The 20646-nt window shown below is 35.6% G+C and overlaps 1 protein-coding gene across 5 annotated transcripts; it reads left to right on the forward strand.

Annotated features, from left to right (window-relative positions):
• Positions 1-1259: 1259 nt before the first annotated feature.
• On the forward strand, positions 1260-20406 carry LOC123563372 (uncharacterized). 5 transcript variants are annotated; one of them, XM_053530858.1, is made up of 12 exons: positions 1260-1382; positions 1896-2574; positions 2815-2973; positions 3898-4497; positions 4647-4716; positions 5132-5323; positions 14850-14915; positions 15672-17405; positions 18110-18239; positions 18448-18476; positions 18925-18993; positions 19137-20406. In XM_053530858.1, exons 2-12 carry the CDS (start codon positions 2014-2016, stop codon positions 19472-19474), a joined length of 3948 nt encoding a protein of 1315 aa, XP_053386833.1. In that variant the 5' UTR covers positions 1260-1382; positions 1896-2013; the 3' UTR covers positions 19475-20406. The 5 variants fall into 5 exon arrangements, with proteins under 5 accessions (XP_053386833.1, XP_053386843.1, XP_053386820.1 ...); XM_053530868.1 differs by lacking the exons at positions 14850-14915; positions 15672-17405; XM_053530845.1 differs by lacking the exons at positions 14850-14915; positions 15672-17405; positions 18110-18239; ... (1 more) ...; positions 18925-18993; positions 19137-20406 and having other exon boundaries at positions 5132-8807.
• The last annotated feature ends 240 nt before the right edge of the window (positions 20407-20646 follow it).

Consider the following 20646-nt stretch of genomic DNA (forward strand, 5'->3'; position numbering starts at 1 on the left):
TTTTACAAAGTTATGCCCTTTCATTCTCTTAGCAATATTTAATTTTGGTAATTTTTGTGTGTGTAGGCTAGTATGCCAGCATCCAGTAGCATACACAATTTTACATTCATGACCTAACACGCAATGCACATGTTCCATAATTATTTTCCCTTTTCGACCTTTTTCCACTATCTAAGTAACAAGGCTAGCGTGGCTGTTCTCTGATTGCGTTTGTGATCATAACTAGTTACAACAGAACAGGTTAATAATGTTGCAAATGATTATTTCTACAGGTAAAATTTGCTTGATTGCATGTTTATCTATAGTCGCCTCAGGTAACTCAGGGGCGACCCCCTGCCCCAGAAGTCTGTTAGTGATGTTATTGGGAGAAGAGTTTAAGGAACAACAGTCCCTATTCCTTCCTTTTTCATGGTTTTTCAGCATGACAGGTGTACACGGGACTGTAAGCATCCCAATGTACGCAAGTTTTAGTTGGAGCAGGTGTTCGAACTCACGACCCGCTTGTGTCCCATTGTTTTCATAGTCAGGGTGCCAGGGATATGTCCCAGTCAATTTTAGATATCATATCTTTGTTCAAAGTGTACTAATAAATTATCAAAAAGATCAACGTGTAGCATACATACACGTAAATATAAGAAACAGATGAGAATATTTGGGTACACTAAGATCCATGAATTTTGTGGCAGAATTGCCTAGGGCTCACTCTTCGATCGTAAAAGGCGACTAATAGGGTCTTAACACTTGGTTTTGCTGTAACTCTGTGATTCCGCCAGGTATGCAAACTTTGATTCCATACCTCATGTTTTTATTTCGATGTAAATGAGATATGAAACCAAAATTTGTAGTCCTGTTTGGCGCCATATAACCTATACTGTGTTGGTGCGCCGTAAAACCCAAATAAATAAATTAGCAGAGGTGTGCACCCTTTTATATTAAAGTATGGCATGTACTGGAAATAAGGTAAAATGTCAAAATTTCTTTCATTTTAAGAGGGAACTGGTGTAGGTTAAAGCCTAGTACTTATAGAGGTGACTCGGTAGGTCTAAATTGTGAAGCACACACATTCTGCCATATTACAGATTAAAGTACAAGTGCTGCTACTTCTTTCTAAATTTGATACAAACGGAAATCTTTGAGCAACCGGGACGTGTTTAAAAAAATTCGAAAAACCCGCTCCTTTTTACATTCAGTCAATTGCAGCGAATAATATGAATAATTCGCTCAAGCGTGCGTCCCATTCAAAATAGCAATAGCCACCGTTTCATTATTTCCTGCATAGCATATCGACTCGAGTGGTAAGCTGCGCACGCATTCCTGTATTAAATATGCATGTTGCAACTAAAAAAAGAAGAAAAGAAGGATATTAGGAGTTCCTTATTAAAGTAAGTATTAAAGTAAGTATCTATGAATAAATTTTGTAAATGTCTATTTGAACATACAAAGAAATGTAATTTTCAATGTTTTACGCCTGAGCAGGTTACATTGAAGCAAAAATAGCAGCAATCGATAAGCGGAATTTCCCTTGCCGCGTTTTCATAATGCAGTAGTTGTATATATTAGAGAACTCGTAAGAACACAGGAAACCGAAAGTAGTGCTTCCCACCGTTTTGCTGCATTGCATTACAATGTTAGTCATCTTTGTTTAGTTTTGCGCAGTATATACAAGTAAATTAACTATCGGCCAGTTTATGCTGTGCCGATCTACGAATTTCATTAATAATATGAAGAAATTGTTTATTTGATACGAGAGAGTATGTATTATGGCTTGTAGTTTATAGTAAATGTTGTCATGATATTTGTACTACGGAAATTTTAGAACAGAAAAACTGATACAACATACACTGTTCCTACCTCATTTTCAGTTAAAGCTGTGACAGGATTGTATTGTTTTGCAGGATGTGCCTGTATTCAAGAACGACCGGAATGGTGTACATCCATAGGTTGGAAAGGATGTCACTTAGATATTAGAAAAATGTTATTCCTTCTGACAGGCCTGTTTTAAACTTCACTTCAATGGCTCATGAAAAGCAACTCAGAAATCCGAAATATCGGAGCTGGGTAAAATCAGGACTGGGCCTGAAGTATTTAAAAGAAGGATTAGAACAATTCACAGTGGATGTTTTGGATGAACAGCACCTAGCTATTCTAATGACAGTGAGGAAAGCAAGTAAATCCATGGCCACAAGTTGTAATCAATGTCAAGTTAATTCTCTGTTGCCAAATCATGCCCGAACAAGGTCAAATCACTGCCCGTTGGGAGTTAACGATTGTAACTGCCGACAACCAAAAGGAAAACGAACTTGCCCAAATGATATATGTGGTGCAATATATGAAGAAGTAATACATCTGCATGGTTCGACACCCCCTGCACCGTACTGGAGAAATACTGATGCCACTTTGTGGTGTTCAAACCCGTGGGAGATTGGTAAATGTTTTATCAATGCTCCAGGGTATGCCCATACCAGATCAGCAAGTGAGACTGACTGTGCTGGACTATTACATATCATTGTTAACAACAAGGGATTCCATTCTCATCTGCAGTGTGATATAAACGGCTCTGATATTTTATGCAAGGTAGGCGCGTATACATTGAATATGGTAACTGATGCAATTGAATTTGATATTTTAATGAGACAATAAACTTTATAAATCGCCACGGAATGATTATTGAAAAATCAGTTTTAATTATCAATAATTCATATGTATGTTTCTTCTGAAATTGTTTATCCTCCGTTTACTTTATTCTTATATACCATTTATTCTGAAAGTTAGAATTGTCATACAAGTTCTGTAAATGGTTACTTCATATTTTAGACGAGACAATATCGGAATGAGATATTGCATTCAGCTTCAATGGAACTAGAGAATGAGACAGCTGGTAACTACATTGATGATATGATAGCTGTTCTACAAGACGCCAAAGAGCTTTGTTCACGTGCAGAATCTGTAGAAGCTGTCAAAAAGTTGACAGAGGTAAGTATCTTGCACCAGTGTCAAATTTTTGAAAGGGAAAATAGCTGCCTTGATAGGGATTCGAACTTGGATACAATCTTGCGTGCATTTTGCTTTTTGAATTCTTTCAATAACAATACGTTTACGCCTATCCTTAAACAGTCTGAAACTTACTTGACACGACTTTTCCTGTTAAAGTTTAAACGTCAATATTTTGGTATATATGTACATTTAAATGCTTAAACTTTTTAATCCGTTTAAAACGCTTTGTATACAGTAAGTAAACAAATTTGTATGCAGCTAATAAAGGCCTATACTAATTGGTCAGTTGTTTATAATCGTACATATTAACCCCCGCTTTGTAAAACCGCAGAATGACGATAATCTTTGAAGCATCGAAACTGTCCTCTCTATATTATTTGGTTGTGTTGCTACTGAAAATTTGATTCTTTGTATCACACATAATTATCTGAAAACTTGAAATAACTAGTTGCCGAATCAACGCTTTGAAATTTATCTTAATGTAATAACTATACTACGGTATTTAAAAACGTGCATTTTACTTTATCGAATATTCGCATAAGACTGAATGATTAAGTATAACTTCTTTATAGGTTCATGTTTATAGATGTGTTTGTCTTCCTTCGTTCCAGATTGTAAGCCACAACTAGGCAACTTATATACCGTTAATAAGCCAGTAAATGATTTCCAAACTGCACACTTATACAAGTTTTCACAGAATATTTGAAAAATGCTTAATTTGCAAAAACGTTGTCTAAACGCAGTTAACACTTTCAAGAAAGGAATTAATTTTGTTTTGACTATATGTAATATGACAAAAATTCTAAAAATGATTGCGGTTAAGTATTATTAATGCAGACAAACATATATGACTATTTAGATTATAAACCGAATATCTGTATTTTTCTTTTAATTCTTAACTAGCTGAAGACAAAGGATTTCATTGTTTCCACCGAGAACGAGATGGAGATATTTCAGGAAATGCGAAAGGCTTTGGCAAAAGAAACAGACGAAAGTTTGGAGAAAATTGAAAGTACTACAACCGGCCGTGTCAGTACGATACAGGAAAAGTTTCGAGACGTAGATGATGCAATACAGCGAACAAAAGCTCAAACCTTAGATGAAATTCAAGCTTCTCATCATGACCTTCTGAACAAACATACACTTAGCCTAGATGTAAAGGCAACGGAATGTTTAGAGAACATTGAGTCATCTGTACGCATACAAGAAAATAGAATCATCCAAAGTATGAAGACTGCAGAGAGTGATTTAACAATTTCAAAAGTAGAAGCTATAAAAGAAATGAAAAATATACAAAGTGACTTGTTAAACAAACATATGGAAGAGCTGGGTAAGAAAGTTGAAGAAATTAATCAAACTTTGTCTCAAAAACAACTGTCTATTGTAAAATCATTGGAACAGACAGGTACTAAACAAAAGCAAATGTTGAAATCGATGTCAAAAGATGTCAATTCATCTGAGCAGAAGGAAATAGTTGTTTCTACCCCACAATACATAACACAGGTAATGTGTCATATGTTTTTACATATTATAAAATCAGTACTGCGTGAGTTGACATTTTACTTTTTTATCATCACTCCTTTGTTTAAAACTAATATAATGTAAGGACACCGGAAAAAGTTCTAATTACATTCAGTATGTATATTTTGCAGCGGATGTATGTAGATGAAGCAGATGGATCTACAGAGCAGAAACAGCCCGATTATGAAATGATGAAAGAAGGTAAATTATGGAATTATGTTTCAAAATATAAATGTTTTAGTTATGACAATTTAGATATTTAGGCTTTGTCAGCAACATTATAACACTTACACCACACTTGTAGACCGTTAAATGTTTACGAACATACGGTTTTAATATCGTGCCTAAACGGGGCAATTGGCTTAGGTGAGCTGGAGCATATTCTCAGGAATAGCTTACAAGTTTCCATAACGCAATAAATGTTTGTGACCAGGATAGAAAAAAACCCCACAATATTTTGATTATTTTTTGCAGCAGTATTACCATAAACGAACATCGTTATTAACAGTTCTTTACACATCATGTGAAGTGAATATCCTCCTCTAATATCACTTTTATTTGCCATGTCATTGGTACGATTACTGCTGGAGAAATAAAGTCATCTGTTTTCTTTTAGTTTTCAAGAAGCGGTTAATCAGTCTTTACATGGAAACCGTTGTGAAAGTGTCTGCATTGCCACTTCATCTCGAGAGAAACGATGCCACTATAAATGATTTGTATGTAACACCATGGTTGAAACTAGACAATAACAGCTGTAACGTTTTCAAAACCAAAACGTCACCAGAAGTAGCACCAGGAAACGAAAGAAGTAGGATTATATCATTTTTCTATGACATATTTTATAAAGATGGCCAATTGATGAAGTTAATTTATATAATTGGAGAGGCTGGGTCAGGTAAAAGTGCATTTTGCAAAAAGATGATTCACAAATGGTGTTTGTCCAATTTCGAACAAAGTGAAGTTTGTTCGAATAGTCAAAGAAAGTGCTTTGCCACCGATGTAGTAATGTCAGATGAGGAAATAATGAAAAGCTATGAATTTCTATTTTACATTTCTCTACGTCATAACACCGACACGGGAGATATTAGGACGATGTTGAACAATCATTACGAAGATCCAGCATTAGATGTCATTCTGGAAAGAGAATCGAGAAACTGTCTGATACTCATCGATGGACTCGATGAATGGAAACCACCAGCGGAGGAGAAGTTGTCACAATTTCAAACAATTGGACTGCCAAAACGTGATCTCAGCAAGCAATATACTACGATAACAACTTCTAGACCATGGAAAGTAGATATTCTGAAAATAAAAGAATCAGAAATAGACAATAAGATTAGACTGTGTGGAATTGAATATAAGTCTGTTATCAAAATGACTACCTATATTGTTAGTTATTTGAATAAAATTTTCAAAAAGAAAAAATCCGCAAACAGATTTTTAGCGAAGTACGTTCTTTCCAATGAACAAAACAAAACGCCATTGAATGACATTATGAAATCGCCAGTAATGCTACAGCAGTTGGTTTGTCTTTGGTTTGATGACAAACTTCACCAGTCTTCCCGACGTAACATTTACACCAGTATGCTTGAATTATCTCTGGAATGGTCTGTACAGAGGAAACCTGATGACAGAATATTCGAAATGTTTCGAGAGAAATCAATGGACTTGGAAGAAATCAGTCTTCCTCTCACTTTTGATGAAGACTCAATATGTGAGGAATACAAATATATATTACTCATAGCAGGCAAAGTTGCATACCATACACTATTTTCAGAACAAAAGGAATCGTCGCTTACGTTTGGACAAGCAACGCTAAGAAAATATGGAGCTAATAAAGATTTTATACAGTGTTGTTTGGAGATGGGAATTTTCACTGAAGAACAGAATGTTACTTTCTCTTTAAGTAAGCGTCGAAATACTCAACTTTCATTTACTCATAAGTCTATACAAGAGGTTTTGGCGGCCATATATATTGTGATGCAATGTGAATCTGTTGAAAGTGACGCTATGAGTCAAACTGTTTCAGAATATCTTAGAAATGTAAAAACAGCGGAAGATATTTTGGAACAGTCTGATGTAATTGAACTAGTATGTGGTTTTAACCCGTCACTAACAGCAGATGTATCTAAGTACATGTATGATATCGTAATAAGAGATGAAAGATTCATCGAATTCAGAGAGACACTCAAACAATGGCCCGATTGTAACATCATTGTTCAAATTCAAGAGCTTGTTTTTGGGTGTATCAAGGAATTTCAATCCAGTAAATGTTGCGAAGGGTATGATTTATACCTTGCAGATGCTATAATAAGGGATAAGTCAGACATTCCTCTTCTCAAAAATATTAAGAAAGAAAACATTTTGTCAATAACTATAGCTGGAGAAATATGGGGTCTGTCCCGTTCAAGTATACACCTCAGCGACTGTGATGTCCGAATATTATGCAGTACAATAAGTCAGTGTTCATCGTCATTATACCGTTTCTCTAAATTAGACTCTATTACGGCCGATCCTGCAGAGGAGTTGCCAGTTTACTCAACTCTTGTATCATGCAAATATAACCATCTACAGGCTTTAGAGTTGAAAGACATAAGGTGGAAGCACGACAAGATGTTTGGTCTGTCGTCATTTTTAGAGCAGAACACAAACCTACAGGTGCTTTCACTCAGAGATATGCATTGTGAAGCTGATCAGTGCACAGTGCATGAGGCAAACTTATCAAAACATGTCAAACTGAGGAGTATGGACATAAGTGATGCCGACATCCGCCTGACTGGACTAAATTCAGAAAACCTTACGAGATTTGTATTGATTGGGATGGACAAGTATGGCAGCATTGACCATTTACTTAGTGGAGCCAAAGTTTTAGAATACATTAACTTGTCGTCTTGGACATTTCACAGCGACAGTAAAACGTTTATATCGGATATGCAGAAATTGAAATATATAGAAATGTCCGAGGTACAAATGAGTGAGACAACATGGCTTATGTTTACTGACAGTCTGAAAACATTTCCTTCCTTACAAAAACTTACCTTGCGTGCAGTGAATATCCCTGACAGAGTGAAGATAACCCTTTTGAATACCCTTCAAGGTGTAGGACAGATAGAGCGTCTTGATTTGATGGACATGAATATTTCCATAAAATTTCCGAAAGGTTTGTGCAATCTGAAGCATTTAGTTGTTAACAATGTGAAATGTTTTGAGACAGACATATGCGATTTTGTGAACAGTTTACAGTATTTATGTACTTTAGAGCGCCTAGTATTTAAGAACATGGATATTCAAAGCTCATCGTTCACATTTCCACCGAGTTTAGTTTGCCTTAAACATATTTTGTTACAAAACGTTATACTAACAAAAGAGGCATGGATAGAGTTTGCCCTAAGTTTACATCACCTGCAGCAATTAGAAATTCTAGAGTTCCAGAGCTTGAATATACCGGATGCTTCCTTAAGTTTTTCAAGTGAAATGAAAAATCTCAGAAATGTCAGCTTTGAAAAGGTTTTAATGAGTATTAGCAGCTGGAAAGATATTGCTGACAGTTTGAGTTTACTGCGACAGTCTATTGAAGTTGAAACAGTAGATTTGTACATAGAACATGGATCTTTAGAAACAGCCATTGAATATGTAAAAAAGAAGAAAGATTTGTTTCAGGTCTCTCTTAGGTTTGGAGTGGATTGTAGCTTTAGAACTAAAAAAAGTTCCAGCGCTAAATAGTGTCAGAAGTTAAAGAACAGTAATAAATGTATGAAAGATGTAGTGTAACGGCAAGTGGACGTCACATATACCATTTGATATTAAACTGCATAATTTATTTGACGACTGTGAAGTTTAAATATGTGTTTTTCTATTTTAAAATGTAGGAGGTTACGTTCTACACAGTAACTGTTAAAATTTATTGGTTATTTAAAAAAGGAATGAACACAGCCACACATACGCTTTTTACATGTTATTCCATTAATGATTACTCTTTCTACACACTGTTGATCACAAACAATGATAGATATCTAAAGGGTCACGCTTTCATACCAAATGTCTGAAATTCAGAAAAAAATCTTTTATGCTTTAGTAGCTGTTATATAATGAATTAAAAGTAAAATCAGTGTGACTGCTTTTGTTTTAAGCAGTAATAATTCAGAATCTATAGAATATAAAGCGTAAATTTTCACTGCTGGATGGGTATAGCATGTTTCTACCGTTATATATTTCAGCATAAATATATTAACATTTGTGGCCTATAGATTACTCTGTATTGAATCATTTAGTATAAACAATATAGAAATCTATATTTCTGATAAGAGTTATTATTATATATTATATTATAAGGATCTTATATGGCTGCTTGTATAAGATACACGAGACACAGTATGGAATGAAAAAGTGAGCGTTAGCGAGGTTTTTTATCCAAGCTGTCCCGAGGGTTGGGAAAAAGCTGTCTTACACAGACAGACATGTTAGATAATTTTTCTTGCCTATCACGTTCAAAATTAGATCCTGGTGACAAATAGCTTTGGGTATTTCCTGGCATTATTTTTTTAGTTTATGATGTCATAGTAGTTCCAGTACTATGTGACGTCACCTAAGTGCACTATTTTTGAGAAGTGTTTTCCCTACACGAGCTCGGACAAATGTATATTTTCCCCACTAGGTATAGGCAAGACCAATTATTTAGGAAATGTCAGGAAATTCCCAAATTTATTTGTCTCCATGATCTATTTTGAACGTGATAGGCAAGAAAAATGATCTAACATGTCTGCCTATGTAAGACGGCTGTTTTCCCAACCCTCTGGACAGCGTGGATAAAAAACCTCGCTAACGCTCGGTTTTCCATTCCACATTGTCCCTCGGGTAGGGAAAACCCAGTTTTCACAGGCAGGCATGTAAGATCCTTATAAGTAAGAACCGAGTCATTACTAATCTTGTATTATCATTAAGTATTACTTAAATATTGGGAGTGCTGATTGATTCAGTGAAATTACTCTTAATTAAGCGTGATGCGTTTTCATGTTTAATGGTTCTTAATTATGCCCCCCTTCGAAGAAGGAGGGGTATATTGTTTTGCAGATGTCGGTCGGTCTGTCGGACGGTCGGTCGGTCGGAATGTAGACCAATCCGTTTCCGGATGATAACTCAAGACCGCTTGGGCCTAAGATCATGAAAGATGATAAGGAGGTTGGTCATGACCAGCAGATGGTCTCTATTGATTTTGAGGTCTGTATGTCAAAGGTCAAGGTCACAGTAACACTGAATAGTAAAACGGGTTCCGGATGATAACTCAAGAACGCTTGGGCCTAGGATCATGAAAGTTGATAGGGAGGTTGGTCATCACCAGCAGATGACCCCTATTGATTTTAAGATTAGTATGTTAAAGGTCAAGGTCACAGTGACCCTGAACAGTAAAACGGTTTCCGGATGATACCTCAAGAAGGCTTAGACCTAGGGTCACAAAAGTTGATAGAGAGGTTGATCATGACCAGGAGATGACCCCTATTGATTTTGAGGTCAGTATGTTAAAGGTCAAGGTCACAGTGACCCTGAACAGTAAAACAGTTTCCGGATGATAACTAAAGAACGCTTAGGCCTAGGGTCACGAAAGTTGATAGGGAGGTTGGTCATGACCAGCAGATGACCCCTATTGATTTTGAGGTCAGTATGTCAAAGGTCAAGGCCACAGTGACCAGGAACAGTAAAAAGGTTTGTGGGCAATAACTTAAGAATGCTTGGGCCTAGTGTCAGGAAAATTAATAGTTAGGTTGGTCATGACCAGCAGATGATCCCTATTGATTTTGAGGTCATTAGGTCAAAGATGAAGGTCACATTGGCCAGGAACCGTTAAACGGTTTCTGATTTTCTTGTCCAAAACCATAGGGCCTAGGGCTTTGATATTTGGTATATGACATCATCTAGTGGTCCTCTACGAAGATTGTTCAAATTATTCCCCTAGGGTCAAATATGGCTCTGCCCTGGGGGTCACATGGTTTACATAGACTTATATAGGGAAAAACTTTGAAAATCTTCTTGTCCAAACCACAAAGACTATGGTTTTGATATTTTTAATGTAACATCATCTAGTGGTTCTCTACCAAGTTTGTTCAAATTATCCCTCTAGGGTCAAATTTGGCCCCGCCCCAGGGGTCATATGGTTCATATAGACTAATATAGGGAAAAACTTAGAATCTTCATGTCCATAACTTACATCATTCAAATTTGGACCACGTGTATAGCTTTGAGTGGCAAGATGAACCTTGATCTTGACCTAGTGGCCTACTTTCACATTTCTGTAGCTACAGCCTTCAAATTTGGACCACATGCATAGGTTTGTGTATCGAAAAAAACTTTGACCTTGTTATTGATCTAGTGACCTACTTTCACATTTTTAAAGGTACAGGCTTCAAATTTGGACCACGTGCAGTTTTTTGTTCCAAAATAAAATGTGACCTTGATTTTGACCTTGTGACCTACTTTCACATTTCTCAAGCTACAGCCTTCAAATTTGAACCACAAGCATAGTTTTGTGTACTGAAATGAACTTTGATCTTGAGATTGACCTAGTGACCTACTTTCACATTTCTAAAGGTACAGGCTTCAGATTTGGACCACTTGCATAGTTTTGTGTTCCAAAATAAAATTTACCTTGATTTTGACCTAGTGACCTACTTTCACATTTCTCAAGCTACAGCCTTCAAATTTGAACCACATGTATAGATTTGTGTACCTAAATGAACTTTGATCTTGAGACTGACCTAGTGACTTATTTTCACATTTCTGAAGCTACAGGCTTCAAATTTGGACCGCATGCATATATTTGTGTTCTGAATTGAAATTTGACATTGATTTTTACCTATTACCTACCCTTACATTACTCAAGCTACAGCCTCTAAATTTGAAGCACATGCATAGTTCTGTCTATCGAAATGAACTTTGACCTTGAAATTGATCTAGTGACCTGCTTTCAAATTTCTCAAGCCACAGCTTTCAAATTTGGACCACATACACATTCTTTTACACCGAAATGAAATTTGACCTTGATTTTGACCTTGAGCTAGTCTTGAAATTTGGAACATTAAAAAATGGCTAAGTGGATGGCGCCAAGATCACTCTGTAATCTCTTGTTAGGTTAATAGGTTAAAGGTCAAGGTCAGATTAAACCAGAATGGTAGAACTTTTGTTTACAGTGAGCATATAATTTCTGTTCCTTGTGCAAACCTCCTGATTCAGTAAACACTCAACGTTAAATGGCGTATTTTGATACTTGGGAAGGACCTGTGGGTGGTTGTGAGTGAGCTGAAGGTCTCTATATCTATATGGATGAAACATAGTGCATTAAACAAGCCGATTACTCAACATTCGCGGTACACACGTTGACGTATCGGCCTTTCTTACAGAACGTAGGGCAAGTTGTCACAAGTTAACAAAGTAACAGTCAAATAAACAATTTTATTAATCACATTATCAATATGTAAATCGCATTGATAAAATATGGTCAGTTTATTGTTTATTTGGGTTTTACGGCGCACCAACACAGTATAGGTTATATGGCGCCTAACAGGACTACAAATTTTGGTTTCACATCGCATTTACATCGAAATAAAAACATGAGATATGAAATCAAAATTTGCATACCTGCTGGAATCACAGAGTTTCAGCAAAACCAAGTGTTAAAACCCTGTTAGTGGCCTCGTACGATCATGCAAAGGTAAGGCAGTGGTTCCAATTCTTTTCATACACAGATCGTCCCAGAACCACATGGGGCAAATGTGGTCAGACAAAAGTCGAGCAATAGAACCTCTTGGTCAGACTAAAGTCGAGCAATAGAATCTCTTGTGAATTTCACTTAATCAAAGGGAGCGGGGGTTTGGAAGGGGGTGGTGTCCTGGGATAAAATGACCTATTTCATGAACCGTATACTAGTATTTAAATATGTGTAAAAATACTTAGCTTCTAAACAACAATTTTCCGTGAAAATTCGATGTACATTTGTATTATGTTTTCGAAATAGTGAATTTGGATTTTTTTTATTAAATTATGTTCATATACTTAGTGCGACATCCATTTTGAAGGTTTTGTATTCTTTTATAACTTACATTCGTCGGGAACAGTTTGATTAAAAGTGATACAAAGCCACATACTGGAGGTAGTGCGGGAGCATCACGTGACACGAGTTTGATACGAAAAGGCTTATATGAATTGCAAAAATCTCTTTTTTTATTTTTCACAAATGTCTAATTCCATTCCATACTTTAAATATAAAGACATATATAAAAATGCATGTATTGACATTTACCTTCAATTCCATTTTAAATTAAATATACAGATATAATTGTTTATTAAGTGAAACAACAGGATCATGTACTTATAACATGTTTGTTTATTATGACCATCCTTAACCTGTTTTGAGGCAGTAGTAAAATCACGTCCTACTGTAAGTGGATTGACAAAATTCAAAAGCAGTCAATATGTTTATCATTTGTTACACTGACATTGGTAGAAATGCAAGGTCTAAATAATTCGAATAGCAAAGCTTATTTTTATGTATACATGTAAATGAAATACGAAATTATAGTGAAATAGCCATAGAAGAGAACTCTGTGTAAGACTGGTGCTTTTACGTAAGTATATTTACTTGTCATTGAGTTTTTTATTACTTCTCTTGTGAATGAATGCCTCTATATTTTGGCGGGAAAATACAACAGCGAATGCAAGCGCAATATCATTACAATATGTTATGTTACGCATGTTTTTTGTGTAATACCCCGAGGAACTGGTTGGGGCCCGAGGCCTATAAAGAAGGTTTAAACGTATCCCTAGGGATTCTGCAGATTTTATAACATGGAATAGACGAGCTTTAACGTCATTCTAGCATAAATATACAAAAAACTAGAAAATGAGTACATATCAATCGATAAATGTTCATGAAATGAGCGGGATATTTAACACATGTTTACTATTTACTTTCCCATACCCCAACCCCCCTCTCTACCCCACGTCCCCACTAAAAAAACAATACAAGAAACAAATCAGTTTTCTGCTAGGATAGCGTTATCCCTTTAATAAAATAGAAAATAGGTAAATGTAGTGCGTATGTGCGAAGATAGCAGTAGCTGTGTGATTTTATAAACATGTAGTGGAATTTAGAATAAAACACACCAAACAAAAAGTAAAAATATCAAAAAGTCCCGCCCCCACATCCCACACAATAGAAGAAATCAAACAAACTAACGAAAAACGAAAAAAAAACACAACAAATATTTTTCTACGATTTTGTATCGAATTCTACAGTGCAGAAAAAATCTTTAACATGGATAACTACTTTTATTTCTAATTGAATTTACTGTCTGAAGTCTGAAGTAGAGTAAGATATGTAGTGCACTAACTAAGATTATTAGTATATGTAGCAATCGCTTATATACTAGTATCAGACTTCATATTCAACTACAAAACAAAAGTTGTATGAAAAGAGATCTGCTAAATTATATTCATAATTGCGGAATAAAATAACGTACGCCATTTTAGAACCACTTCGTTTGACCACTTTATTTCTTTAGATAATATCTCTTCTTTTCTATTTGGTTGAAAGGGATCAACGGAAATGTAACTTGTTCAATTTAGCAATCGTATTTCAACCACTTGTGTTATCTTTTCATATCATCTGAAACCGAGGCCTTAGATTTAAAACTTTATCCATTTGCCTAAACATATATAAGGGTTTGTTGAAGCAATAGCAGTATATGTTAAAACTACAATCACACAAAAGCTAAAATAAATCTGTATCTGCGTTGAAACATTTCAAAACTAACACTGATTTATCCTGCATCTTATTTTGCATAAAAACAGCTGAATTAGTTTAAATACTTGTGACAAGAACTGCGCAATGTGGACGGTATCCTTATTTCATTTGAATAATATACTGTATCTGTCGAACACAACTGTTCAGCCATTGATTTTGACTCCGATAATAGGCTATATCTAAAAAATGAAAGATAATCTGTTTTATCAGGCTCTTAAAGAAAAGTGACGAATTAATTTTCATAAAAAATATTTTTCCAGTTTTCAATAAATATATTAAGTAAATGCTAATGATATATATTTTAATTTTAAGACGAATGGAACCCAGTTTCCAGTTTTGTCGTTATGTCTTCAAAACCATGACCCTATTATGCAAGCTATAATTTGAGACGCATATAGCAGTGAACACAAAAAGTACTCTTTGATAATAGATGAATGCCATTTTTTTTGGCAAAAATTTTACTTAAGTCCTGTTTCACCTGTGGATCAATTCAATACAATATATAAAAATAGTGTTTATATCTTTGTTTGTTCATTCTTAGCTTTAAACGTGCTGGAAGAAATGGGATGGTTACCAGTTTTTCTTCTGCTGTATACCAGTACAAACTGTAAGTTTCATACCCGGCCAATACTTAAATTTTCGGATATAAAAATATGTCAGTTCAATAATTTTCATTACTAAGTGCCTCTATTATCAATCTGACTAAAGTACATATCCTATTACGCTACGCATAGGATCTGAAAACGACCTATTCATGGCCTCGTTCTGACGATCCTTCCGCTAGCCAATCAGAGCTTGGCTTACAACATTTTGCAAATCTACCTGTAGCCTTGATTTTTGATATTTACAATTATTATGTCGTATTGTGTCAGATGGTCGGTTAGCTCAGTCGGTAGGCCACTTGCTTTGTAAGCGAGGGGTCCCGGGTTCGAGCCTTGAAATATCAGCATATTTTTCTTACTCTTTGGCATTCGAACAAGTCGTCTGATTGGTTAAAATAAAAATAGCGATACTGGAAATCCAAAATATACAGAAGACGTATGTGAATGGGTCGTTCTCAGATCTTCGTTTAGAAGATCAAGTACTTTAGTCAGATTGCTCTATTATCAAGTAACAATTAATGCAGACCAAAAGTTCATGCATAGAATTACATTAGCTTTCAAAGCATAATATAGTAACATTTTATATTCTATGCTGCTGTCTGAGTAAAAGTGGGATCGGTAAGGCAACTGAACCGATTCAAAGGCCCCCTTTGAGCATAAGCACTATGTGTTTACTAAATAATTACCATCCGGATACTCTCTTACTTGACTCGGCCATGTGCCAGGTTTTCATGGGTATATCTTTAACTTTAAAATTTCAGGTCATGCTCTTTATGAGTGCAACACATGCAAATGCTGTAAAAATGGTGTATCTAGATGTCGGAGGAATGATTTATGTTTAGATGGTTGCATCGATGGTTATTATGGCGACAGTTGTCAACATGCTTGCAAACCTAATTGTCTGCAATGTGTAAATCCAGATTCATGTACAAAATGTGGCGATGGATATTTTGGCGATTATTGTGTTAACTGTACAGACAGATGCTTAACTTGTACTTCTTGGGACACTTGCAGTACTTGTAAAGATGGGTATTATATTGGTAGACCAAATGACAATACCGCGTACACGTACCCTTCTGATTGTCGCTATAATTGTCCAGAAAACTGTATTTCATGTACATCATACAATACATGTACCAAGTGCAAAGATGGATATTATAATGGAAAATGGTACACAAACAGTTATATGCAATATAACGACTGTCGGTATAAATGCAAACCGAACTGTAAAGTCTGTTCATCGTATGACATATGTGATGTATGTGTAGAGGGTAAATATAATATTGAAAACTACAAAGGTTGCAGTTACAATTGTCCTTTAGCATGTGAATCTTGTACATCTTACTACAATTGTACCAAATGTGTTGCTGGAAAATATGGAACCTATTGCCAGAATTGGTGCGGAAAAGGGTGCAAGGATAATCTGTGTGATATTAACACCGGAAGTTGTACCTGTGCATCCAATTTTCAAGGTGATAAATGTGAAAATTGCAGACAGGGTAAATATGGTATATATTGTAACGGTTTCTGTCCCCAAGGATGTGAAGGTCAGAACTGTACACGTGATGGCAATTGCTATAGATGCATTTCAGGATTTGCAGGAAGTCAATGTGATCAGTGCGTTGCCGGTATGTACGGCAGCAACTGTGACATACCTTGCCCTAAAGGCTGTTCAAATAACAAATGTACACGTGATGGCAATTGTTTTCGATGTAATTCAGGGTTTGCAGGAAGTAAATGTGATCAGTGCATTGCCGGAATGTACGGCAGCAACTGTGACATACCTTGCCCTAAAAGCTGTTTAAATAGCACATGTACACGTGATGGCAATTGTTTTGGATGTAATTCAGGGTGTGCAGGAAGTCATTGTGATCACTGCATTGCCGGAATGTACGGCAGCAACTGTGACATACCTTGCCCTAAAGGCTGTTCAAATAACACTTGTACACGTGACGGCGATTGCTATAGATGCATTTCAGGGTTAGCAGGACGTCAATGTGATCAATGCATTGCCGGTATGTATGGCAGCAACTGTGACATACCTTGCCCTAAGAACTGTTCAAATAACATTTGTACACGTGACGGCGATTGCTATAGATGTAATTCAGGGTTCGCAGGAAGTAAATGTGATCAGTGCATCGCCGGCATGTACGGTATCAACTGTGACACACCTTGCCCTAAGACCTGTTCAAATAACACATGTACACGTAACGGACATTGCTATAGATGCAACTCGGGGTTTAATGGAAGTAAATGTGATCAGTGCTTCGCCGGTATGTACGGCAGCAATTGTGACATACCTTGTCCTAATACCTGTTCAAATACCACTTGCACACGCGATGGCAATTGCATACAAGGTTGTCAAAATGGTTATTTTGGCGACAAATGTCTAAATCGTTGTAGTAACTACTGTATAAATGTTACCTGTTCAAAGGATAGTGGATCTTGCGAATTTGGCTGTGCTGGTGGTTTTGAAGGAGACGATTGTACAAAATGTAAATATTGGATTTGCCACATTCAGTTTGAAGATTACATTACAAACTGACGTCAACATTTTAAGCTTAATGTGACTTTGAATATGGTAAACACCGTTCATTTATGTACTTGTATATATTTCTGTTCAATAGTTCAATATCCAAGCATCTGAACGATGAACCTCGGTTATTCAGACGCCAAACCACAAAACGTACTTGATTGTTCATTCTAACATGGTCATTGAAATATTTTGATAAAATTATGCTGGGCTTCATTTATGCGAGTAGCAATGAAACTATTGTCTTGTATGAATATGACGTCTTAATTAACATCATAATGTTCTCTAACCGGTTCGCGCGTCAGTCGTTATTTATCGCAGAGCTTGAACTTCTTCTTTGTTTAACTGGGAGACAAACCGACCATGTTGGAATGGTGAACATATTTGTCATAGTTTTGATAATATAAAGTGTTCGGGCTTCAGTCGTGGTGTTTACACAGTCATGTTAGATCATTAAGTGTAAGATCATTCTCTTATGCCTTTGTTCATTTCCTGAGCGTTCGTCTTGGGATTCTGATGAACCTCTGATAGATGAGAATGGCGAAATGTTTAATTACACCAAAACTTATTCTCTTCATTGCTTAAAAAGAAACATTCTTAACAGCGTTGATTATAATACATACCTTTCTTTCCGAGTAGTAAGAATGTTGTACATGTACATTTCAGCTTATATAGATGTCACAGTTGATACGGAAGAATCATCAAAGACTTCCAATATTGGTGCGTTTGTTGGAGTTGGTGTTATGGCTGTGGCAGTTACTCTTCTTGCTGTTGGAATTTTCGTTCTGATAAAAAGGTATATAAGGCGAAAAATGACGGAAAGCGTCAAACAGTATTGTTATTTATTTACAAAGTTATCTCTCTTCATCCTTTTATGTAAGTTAGGAGATCGGATTTAAATGTTGTTAGTTAAATAAGCGTAAAATCCTGTCTGTAAAAAAACTATTTTTTTATGTCAGTATACAGGCATATTTGTTCAGAAATGGAAACCCTTTCTTTTCTAGGTTCACAAAGCAACGAAAGCATACACAAGGTAAGAGCTTATTGTTAACATATACAAGGTATCTGTTATAAAGCTGACATTTGTTTATTTTGTACTCGTTAGCTAAACTGCAACAAAAGTTTAAAGAAATGGATGAAACTGCAGCAAAAGTTTAAAAATGGATGAAACTGCAGCAAAAGTTTTAAAATGGACTATAGCAAGTCAAATCATGGAGCTGAAGATACTTTAGAATGTAATAGACCGGAACGAGATGCTTTCTGCGCAAAAATCTATGTTTTTAATTAGAAAGCAGATGCCACTTTGCTTCTGCTTTTTGTGGGAATACAGTAATGTCGTAAACAGTCAGCTTCGGCTCCACCTTGGTTGACAGTATTTTCCTTTTGATAATAGTTACTGTCCCATTCAGAGCGTTGGGACACATATATTTATATAACGTGTCACATATTAACGTTATACGTGTTTGTATATGTTTTAACAGAACAACCAGAAATGATATATGTGCAGAATGCAAGTGAAAGGAGGACATACGACCAATTATCGCCACCTGGTAAGTCTGTGCATCTCACTTGTTCATCCAATGATCAATTCATTTAGCAAAACTTCACTCGTTTTAGACATTTCATTTTACACTTAAATGCAACGTTAATAAAAAGGTGTAATAAATTATATGATTTTTATATATCATTTCAGATTTCGAAATGACTGCAAATGTCACAGTTTCGGTATATGAACAGTTACACGAGAGAAACCAAGACACAACTGATTACGCAGAAATTGAAAGAAATAATGCCAAGGTACAAGACAGGATCCAAGATTTAAATAACGACAGTGAAATGAGAAGAAATTATGAACAATTGCAGGACAGACTCCAGGATTCTAATACGTACAGTGAAATGGATAGAAATTATGAACAGTTACAAGACAGATTCCAGGATTCTAATACGTACAGTGAAATGGACAGAAATTATGAGCAATTACAAGACAGACACCGGGATTCAAATAATTACAGTGAAATAGACAGAAATTAGTGTAAACGTATTTCATTGCTAACAAATCAATACATGTTTTTGATACAAATATACACATGCATTATTTTAACATATATAATTGAAAGTTTGTAAAGCATGTTAAGTACATATACATTGAAATTACAAGCAAAAGAGTTGGTCCACGAATTTCAAAACATTAGCGACTGAACTCCCCAAGAGCAAGTTAAAATAACAGATGGATCGATAAGTTAATACAAACGTATTTTGTTATGCAGAGCAAAATGATAACGATGCAAATGTCTAATTCACTGAAGAAATACAAAAAGATGAGAAAAAAAAAACAACAAATAAATACACTTGTTTGGGAATTTGATCACCCCTGATCCCTCGTGTCTCGTGTGCCCCAGTAGTTTACTATTTTGTTTGAGATCAGCGACTGAGTACTAACATTTATGTGAACCACATTAGTTATTGTTAGTTTCAAAGCGTCTGTCTAATTTAATATAAAGCTGGACTTCTTTGAAAATAGTAGAATTTGCTTCATTGTGTAAATAATGGATACCAAAAAGTAATTTTTACAGTAAAGAAGATGATGTCTGGTATTGGTAATAATTGAAGTCTTTGGTCAGCGAAAGAAAAAATGGTCAGCATCTTCACACACATTGCCGAACGTACATCATCCTTTTAAAAGAGGAGAGAGTAATTGAATTCTGAGGTTCTACTTCATTTCTAAGGACGGTAGTTTGATGCAATATTTTTATCACTCTTTTTAAAAAGAGGCATTGCATGTGCACCTTGCAACAAATCCGGATATATACTTTTTCTTGAAATGACCAATTAAAAATAATAATTAAATTAAATGGTACACAAACTGTTTCGCGTGTCTTCTTTAACACACGATGGCTTATTTCATCCGAATAGTTTGCTTTATTTAGGTAAAAATTATATTGAATATTAAAAGTATAGTATTATTTTGTAGTTGTTTGTCAGTTTTCCTTGAAAAAGTAAAAGGATACGTGCTATTTTCGTTTACTAGAGGAGGGATACAATCGCATTTGGATGGTGTTGTATTTATTGTGTATTTAGATAATAGGAGGGCATGGTTTTGTAACTATTTTAATATGGTAAATAAAATATGTACACCGGTGGTATATACAGAAATCGTCCGGAAGGTTAAAACATTCCTCCCTAAGTTGAATGAAAAATCTGAA

Source organism: Mercenaria mercenaria, chromosome 2 (genome assembly GCF_021730395.1).
Source record: "Mercenaria mercenaria strain notata chromosome 2, MADL_Memer_1, whole genome shotgun sequence".
NCBI classification, from domain to species: Eukaryota; Metazoa; Mollusca; class Bivalvia; order Venerida; family Veneridae; genus Mercenaria; species Mercenaria mercenaria.